This window comes from Dendrobium catenatum, unplaced genomic scaffold (assembly GCF_001605985.2).
Source record: "Dendrobium catenatum unplaced genomic scaffold, ASM160598v2 fragScaff_scaffold_627, whole genome shotgun sequence".
Lineage (NCBI taxonomy): Eukaryota > Viridiplantae > Streptophyta > Magnoliopsida > Asparagales > Orchidaceae > Dendrobium > Dendrobium catenatum.
Genome location: NW_021319089.1, coordinates 997,205 through 1,006,208, shown reverse-complemented (window position 1 = coordinate 1,006,208; position 9,004 = coordinate 997,205). Strand labels below are relative to the sequence as shown.

Sequence of the window (9,004 nt, the reverse complement as noted above, 5' to 3'; positions counted from 1 at the left end):
ATGGCGTCCATAAACAACTGGTTAGCCTTTTCTCTCTCTCCACATGAGACACTCATCCCCAGCGACGATGCTTCTACCGCTGACTGCTTCTGCATTTCCGGCGACTCCTCTTCAGAACCGCCCCTTGGCGTCTCAACCCTAAGAGAAGATGTTCCCTTTGACATCTTGGAAGCAGTCCATAGAACCGACCAACAAAACCAAGGTTGCATAATAACCAAATAGAAATCCACCAAACATTTTTAAAAAAAAGGCTAAAATAATCTGACTTCCTATGTTTTATCATTCTGTGCAGATTGGAACATAAAGTGTTTGGACTTCAAAGGGAGCCCTTCTGATCTCTCCATGGTAGTTGGTACGAGCAGTAACCGAATGAATAACCATATGGAAGTCGAGGAACCAAAGCTTGAAGACTTTCTCGGAAGCCATTCCTCTTCTGAAGACTATGTGTTCTCCGACTGCAACGACGTGGGAAGCTCTATAGGGCTCTCCATGATTAAGACTTGGTTGAGGAACCAGCCGGTGACGCAGCATGTAGGGGAGGAGAAGAGTTCTGGCGCCGTTGTGGTGGCTGGGAAGCTTGGAGGTCAAAATAGCTCGCAGGGACTTTCACTCTCGATGAGCATGACTTCCCAGTCCAGCTCTGCTTTGACGTTAATGGCGACTAGTAGTGAACGAGGAGGAGGAGGGGAGAGCTCTGCGTCGCCGGATAGGGTAGGCTATGGGGGACAAAGCGCGATGGAAGCAGTTACTAAGAAGTCGATCGATACTTTTGGTCAAAGAACTTCGATTTATCGGGGAGTTACTAGGTTAGTCTTCTGATTTACATAATTTGTATTTTTGAATCTTGCTATTCTATAGTTTTTGTTATAATGCGTGCATGTTCTTCAAGAAGATAGATTTTTCTTGCTTTTTGTCAGTTTTTATTGTGTATACCATTTTGGCTTTTAAGTTTTCTTCTTCACATCTTGCACGCTTTCAGGCATAGATGGACTGGAAGATATGAGGCACATCTTTGGGACAACAGTTGCAGAAGAGAAGGGCAGAGCCGAAAGGGTAGACAAGGTAGATTGTATTTCAAAGCCGCATTCTCTTATTTAGGGCATCTCGAACGAAAAAACTCATTTTTCACTCCAAAATACAGTAATACATCAAAATACAGTACTTTGTTTCCAACCGAACTCCATTTTCTAACACCAATAAAAAAAGAACATTCATAGTATATTCTTTCACATGCTTCATTTTATATAATTTTCGAATTAAAAAAATCACAGGTGAACAATGCGACGCCAATATTAACGTATTAGCATCGCATTGTTCACATGTGATGAAATAACATCAAAATTACCGCTCAGTGTGAACGACGGAAGAACGACAAACAACAGTTTGCCGCTCTATTGGAGATGCCCTTAGCATATTATTTTTTCCGTATAATTATATATTTTCAGACTATAATTTTACTAACTATCTGCATTTCCCCAACTCCGATGCTTTTGGTGCTTGGCTTACGAATTCAGTCTATTTGGGTAAGTGCATATACAATCAGATTTATTTGCATGCAATAATTTTTTTTGGACTCTTTAATTTTGAAATACCTATTGTTTTTTTTTTTTTTTTAAATTTGCATTATTTCTAATTTTGATTTTTGCACAGGTGGTTATGACAAAGAAGATAAGGCTGCGAGGGCTTACGATTTGGCAGCACTCAAATATTGGGGGCCACCTACAACGACTAATTTTCCAGTTAGTTTATTTATTCTCAAACAAAATATTCTTTTGGAGAGAAAATTTAATTCGCAAATATAATAAATTTCTAATGTGATTTGCCCCCATATAATTTTAAGGTAAGCAATTACGATAAGGAGCTCGAGGAAATGAAGCACATGACAAGGCAGGAATATGTTGCCTCTCTTAGAAGGTAAATATGCGTTGAAGCTATTTCCATGCGAAGCTTATAATTATAATGTTAATGGAGTGCAATTAAGGATTGTATTAAGGGTTTTGCATTTGAAATTGTTATCATATTACTTTGGTTGCAGAAAAAGCAGTGGGTTTTCTCGTGGTGCATCAATCTATCGTGGGGTTACAAGGTATGTAGCTTTTTCTCCTATTGATATTATTAGTCTATTGATGAAAAGTGGGCTTCATCTATCATTTTTTTCAGTATAGGAAAATATATAGCCAATACTTGTAATAGGCAAATTTGAGTTGTGTGTTATGTCATTCATGTATCCTGAGATTGTTCTCAGGTGGTAGATTCTTTTTCCCATGAAAGAGTTCTTGGAGTTGTGCTCGGACACGGTCGCCGGATTGTCGACGGGAGTTGTCGACCCATCACTAACCAAATTGCACCAACCATAAACCAAAAACCATAATTACTCAATAGCTAGGAAACAAACCCGAAAAATAGAGGATAAAGATAACAAAGCAAACAATCCATAAATAAAACGAAGAAAAGAGATATGTAAAATAAACCCCAAGAATAGGAAATAAAGATAAGCTATTTTCTAAAATAAGTCATACCCAGCTTATCCAGCATAACTATACCCCTCAAATCATGAAGCTCATTTAAATTATAAAATAAATTAGTAGAGGATATGGTAGTCTCTTTTTTTTTTTTTTGTAAGTCAGTCAGCACGTCTGTTCCCTTCCCTCCAAATATGAGTGATCACATAATCAACTTGATTAAGTTCATGATATTCCTGAAAAGATAATAGAGACTAGTATTGCTACAAGTGTTTAGAATAAATTTAATTAACCAACAAAAAAGACTCATATTCAATCTAAATCTTAAAAAGATATATTGTGATCTAAATCAAATTTAAAGTCCGTACGTAAGTAAAGCCTTAGCCTCAGTAATAATAACGACAAGCTAGAATGTAAGAAGCAAATGCAAAAAAATTAAATCACCACAATGGTCTCTAACAGTACCTTCGCAACCAGCCCCCAGCTTAGAAACAAAATTATTAATATTTCATTTAAACTAAGCCGAATAAGGATTCATCTAGAAAATAGTTCTAGAGGAGAGATCAATATTACCAAAATCAAAAGAGACTTGGAAAAAGGATCTCCAATACATGTTGCCCTTGAAATGCATGGGAAGAAACATATTGGTAGAAACAAATTTATGAATTTTATTCTTTAAGGGCAATAATGATTCTATCAGAACTCATCTTAAGTCCACAATGTTTGCAATTATTCCTCTTAATCCAAATAAAAATAACAACGATAAGAACAACAATTAAAAAATGAGCAATCACCTTTTTTATGAAACCAACGAGCAAAGAGAATAACAATTAGTATTGATATAGTTCATGTTAATACTCAAATCATTATCCAAGAAATACTATACATTGATAGCTATATGCCCATCTATTAAAATATACTTAATAATCTCCAAATTAGAGTAGCATTGACATTTATAAGTAATGTAGAAACCTTTTTTTCTGAAGCTTTCCTTCTACAGGAAGGAATCTATTAAGGGCGCACCAGGATAAGATAAATATACTCGCAAGAATAACAAAGTTCCAATTTTTATGAAAAACTTCATTGAAATTACATTTTTTTCCTTGGTAAAATTCCAAAAATCTTTAGTGCATAACTCACCATCGATAGAAAACTTAAAAATAGGTTGATCTTTGATGAAATTATTGGTAGGTATATCACAAATGTGAACAACCGTAGAAAAAGGAACATGCTCAAGAAGGAGATTAAAATTTCAATTATCATTCAAAATAAAATTAAAACTTACCAATGAATTAGAATTGAGAATATAGCCAATAGAACCATTTCCTGTACGTCCAATCCTATTGCCAAAAATAAGAGTGGCCATTACCAATACCCCAATATTAAATGAATTGTTGCTCACCAAACCATTTTGCTTTACAAATCCTAGAACAACCAAGGGATTGGCGTTTCTTAATTAAAAAAATGTTGAGTAGGATTAATATTGTCATAGTATTTTTAGTTCATGTAATTAGCCCATAATGATTTGTTAATGAAAAATTTTCACCAAAGCTTAATAGAAAAATAATTAGTCAAATCAGGGATGAATTTACAATACAGACCACCTTCATCATAAAGGTCGGTACAATACCTCCAAGCTCTCCAATGAATATTTTTCATGGCTTGAGAAGAACTCCAGAAAAATCTGTTAAGGAGCTAGATTATCCAACTTATTTAAACCCTGCAAAGAAGGGGAAAGAGTTTGACATAAATAAAAAAAAAACATAAAACAAAGAGCACTTTTAATCAACATGAGTCTACCGGCCCCTTCTCATCGAGAGTAACTTGAACTCCCAAGCTGAAAGTATGACCTGAATATTATGAAGAATATCAAAAAGAAATTATTTATTTCTATCTTTGTAAAGGAGTGTAACCAAAAGTAGTACAGACTACAGAGTAAGAGATTGCTAAGTGAATCTCGTCAACTAAGTAATCAAATTTATTTTATTATGAGTCATACTTTTACTGGGAATATAAGAGTATTTTTTCTTATGAAAGTTAAGCCCACTTTTACTACCAAAAGTCATGAGGAAATAATATAACTTTTGTCACATTCTTGATAGAACCATTGCTAAAGATAATAATGTCATCAGCAAAACTCAAATGAAAAATACTAATAGAACCATAATTAATATAAGTCATACAAAGATTAGTCTAAATTTTTCAATTTTGTGAGCTATTCTTATCAAAATTCACTTTAATTTCCTCCTTAAATATCAACATAAATTATAAGTAAACTTGTTCTTATTATATCAAATTAAAATTTAGATGTTTTAGAATCAATAAAATACTTGATAGAAACCTCATTCAAAATTGTTAATTTAACATGGATCATGGATTCATTTGTCTATCACAAAAGAGTAAAAGTAGCACTCTTTTCTATCACAAAAGATGCATGTTGAGCATTTCCTTTAAACAATCTCCTGTTCTTTCGACGCAGGCATCACCAACATGGAAGGTGGCAAGCAAGAATAGGAAGGGTGGCAGGCAATAAGGATCTTTACTTGGGAACTTTTAGTAAGTCTTCTACAACTCCTACAAACTGCTATACTGTTCTCTATGTTCTCAACTAGCACAGTTTAATAATTAATACACATCCATGTTAATCAACTTTCTTAACCTTAATCAACCTATAGGTGGACCATTTTATAAATTTAATTTTTTTATTCTTTCCTGCTAAGTATTATTTATTCATTCTTCACAAATATTTTTGACCTTCTATCTTCGTTATCTTAAACTTCATTGTTTCCTATCTTGATTTTGTCAAATTAATTTGAATATATGGAGTGTAATTTTAGTAGTAATAGACCTAGTGAGGGATTGTGACTTTGGGCGATCGAGTCATTAATAAGAGTACACATTTTAGATATCTTGGATCAATTGTTCAGAGTGATGGTGAAATAGATGGGGATATTATCAGCAGAATTCAAGTTGGATGGTTGAAGTGGAGGAATGCATCTGGCTTGTTATGTGATAGAAATGTACCCCTCAAACTTAAGGGAAAATTCTATAAGATGGTAGTTAGACCTGCAATGCTTTATGGTGCCGAATGTTGGCCATTAAAAGAGAAGCATAATACTAAGTTAAGTGTGGCAGAGATGAGGATGCTCAGGTGGATGAGTGGCTTTACCCTTAGAGATAGGATACGAATTAATGAGCATATACATGAAAAGGTTGTAGTAGCTCCAGTAGAATATAAGATTAGAGAGAGTCGCCTTAGATGACATAAAACGGCGGCCTTTCGATGACCCGGTTAGGAGAGTAGAAGTATTAGATTTGACTTATGTTAAGAAAGGTAGGGGTAGACCTAAAAAGACTTGGTTAGAAAATATTATGAATGACATTTCTTTATTAGATTTAAATGAGAATTTGACTTTTAATAGGACACAATGGAGAAAAAGGATTCATGTAGTCGACCCCACGTAGTGGGATAAAGGCTTGATGTTGTTGTTGTGCTTTTGCAACACTCATGCTACATGCCCAAATGAGAAAATAACAATTTTATATATTTGAAGTTTAATAGATATCATGCACCCTGATCATTCTACATAATATCCTTAATTAACGCTTGTCTAGCCCCAACATAAGGGGATTTAAATTTTTAAGCATATAATTTATTAGAAATTTAGGTGAGCATTGTATCAAACAAAAATGATTTTTTGTTCCCTTTATGCAAAATGGCCCAAGATAATATATAGGAATATATGGCTCTCTAAAATCAGTAATCATATTTATGTTATTGCATTGCTCCAGAGACATGCATTTTAAGTACTTTTGAAATTATTAAACTTAAGCCCACTTTCCTTTTTAAAAATTTAAAGCAATATTTTAATTTTTTTAATGCTACTTAAAGTACCATTTGTAAAATAGAATAATGTCATTTACAAAGTAGATATGAGAAATATTTAAGCCACCTATATTTCTATGAGCAATACTTTTATAAAATGAATAGTGATACAATAGACCTCTAGATAAATAATCTATAATAATAATGTATAAAGCGAGGGATAGTGGGTCCCCTATAGAACACCCTAAGTAGCTTTGAAAAAAAAAAACCTTTAGATTTATCATTTATAATAATAGAAAATCAAGCATTTTCAATAAAGTTCTTTATTAATTTGAATTTATAATTAAATATACAAAGATGAAGCATATTTAAAATAAAAGTCCAATTATTACTATCATAAGCTTTAGAACTATCTAATTTAAAAATTAAATTATGCCCATAAATCTTTTTTTGTGGATATCATAGATTAACTTTTGAGCATATATGACATTGTCAAATATACTTGTCCCTATAACCAAGTCAATCTGATTCATAGAAATAATCGTAGGATAGATAAGGGCAAATCTAGGAGCCAAAATCTCAGAAATAAGCTTGTGAAAAATAGTGCAAAGACTAATGAGTCTAAAATAATTGCAATACTCAAGATTGTCAATTTTAGGTACTAGAATGATAGTAGAATTTGAAAAAGGAAAATTAGGAATTCTATAATTAATAAATAAGGCCAAGATAACTTCACAAAGATCTTATCTAATAAATCGCCAACTTTTTTGAAAAAACAAAATTATAAAACAATCATGCCCAACAACAGAATCACTATGCATATTTATCATATACGTAAAAATTTTAAGCTCATCCTGACATTTTAAGAGATTGACATTATCCTCATATGAGATAAGGGAAGGAGTAAGCCTGGAAAATGATATTGGTTCAACCATCTTCTCTCTTCAAAGTAAATTAGTAAAATAAGAGATAATTGATTCTCCTATAATATCTTGTAATCCTGGTCATCACTCTAAACCATTGTATCCATTTTAATTTTTCTAGCTAATAAAATTTCTATTTTTTATTTACAATAACATGGAACTACTTAGTGTTCTCTCTCCATAAATGAGATGCTTAAACATAGCTTTTTGCATCTAATATGTTTCCTCATAATTCTACAATTTAATAAGATTAGATTTCACATTACACACTTGATTCCTATTATCTATAGAAGAGTTAACATTATAATTTGTTTCCATGTTTATGACCCCTCTTTAGCTTTTAAAATATTATTAAAAATATTTTTGCTCCACCATCTAAGAGCCTAGTTGTCTCTTTTTTATTTTAAAGCCAAAAAACTATATCATTATTACCATCAAAATAAGGTAAAGGTGTCATCCAATTCTTCTTGACCACCTTGAAAAATCAAGAGCTTCAAACTATGTATTTTGAAAAAAAAAAAAAGATAATAGACATTAAAATTAGCAAGCTAAATTTGAGATAACAAAGAAACACGATCACAAATAGTTCTACTAAGATTTTCTATAGAGATAATAGGAAAAGAAAAGAGCCACTCATTATTGGATATAATTCTATTAAATCTTACTCAAATATTATTATTATTATAACTTATCAAATTTAACTATGCTTAACACTGCATCAGGCACACAGGAAGATGCGGCGGAGGCCTACGACATCGCCGCCATCAAATTCCGCGGCCTGAACGCCGTGACCAACTTCGACATGAGCCGCTACGATGTCAAGAGCATTCTAGAGAGCAGCAATCTACCCATCGGCGGCGTCGCAAAACGCCTCAAGGAGGCTTCCGACCACTCTGCCTCCACCATCAACGGCCGCAGGCCGGTATGCGCCATCAAAAGCCTTGCCTCTCACTACTCCGGCACAATTTCCGCCGCCTCAGCCGGAATCGGCTGGCCCTCAATCTCCTTTCAGCAGCCGCAGCCAAACCCCCTGAGCATTTGTTACCCTTTCGCACTGCAAAAAGGATGGTGCAAGCAAGAGCAAGACCCATTCGTCCCCGCTGCTTCTACTGCCACCCACAGCATGCAGGACCTTCATCATCTAAACACCCACGACTTCTTCCCGCCGACGGCCGCAATGAACAGCTTTCTGAGCATGCAGGACTTTGGCTCTGCTTCGTTGGAGCACAGCACAGCTTCGAACTCGGTTGACTGCGGCGGATTCATGTTGCCTGTGAGTATTAACGAAGGGAGTGGTTGTTTTGGAGATGAGCATGGAAAGCAGATGGAGATTGAGAACTATATGGGGACTTGTACTTATAATAGCTATGAGCAGCTACCGGCGGGCATGGTGAAGGCGGCCAATGGACATGAGCTGAGCGGCGGCGGCTTTAGTGGATGGGGGCTTTCGGCTCAGGCGACGATGGCATCAAGGGCGGGGAATGTGGCTTCAGCTTGCCATGGGGGTCCAGTCTTCTCGGTTTGGAATGACTCGTACAGTTTATAATGTGGATTATATAAGCTAACTGGTGGAGAATGGGAGGGAATGCAACAACATAATTCTTCCGCTTTATTGCTTGAGAGGATTCTCCTGAAGTATGGGTGATGGCATGTGGGGTGTTCATCCTCAATCTGCTGTTAATTTTGGGTTCTTCAGATGAAGGAATCCTCTTTTGGAGCGGTAATTTTGTATAGTTGCTAGAATAATAACTTTATAAATGATGCTTGAAATGAATCAACTTAAATTTATTGTC

General features: G+C 34.7%; 1 protein-coding gene across 1 annotated transcript; it reads left to right on the top strand.

The window, feature by feature from the left end:
• LOC110112684 (AP2-like ethylene-responsive transcription factor BBM1) lies at positions 1 to 9,004 on the top strand. The gene is made up of 9 exons (XM_020844987.2): positions 1 to 202; positions 293 to 806; positions 980 to 1,062; positions 1,515 to 1,523; positions 1,651 to 1,739; positions 1,841 to 1,914; positions 2,036 to 2,086; positions 4,942 to 5,018; positions 7,934 to 9,004. The coding sequence occupies exons 1-9, from the start codon at positions 1 to 3 to the stop codon at positions 8,755 to 8,757; spliced, it is 1,923 nt and encodes a 640-aa protein (XP_020700646.1). The 3' UTR covers positions 8,758 to 9,004.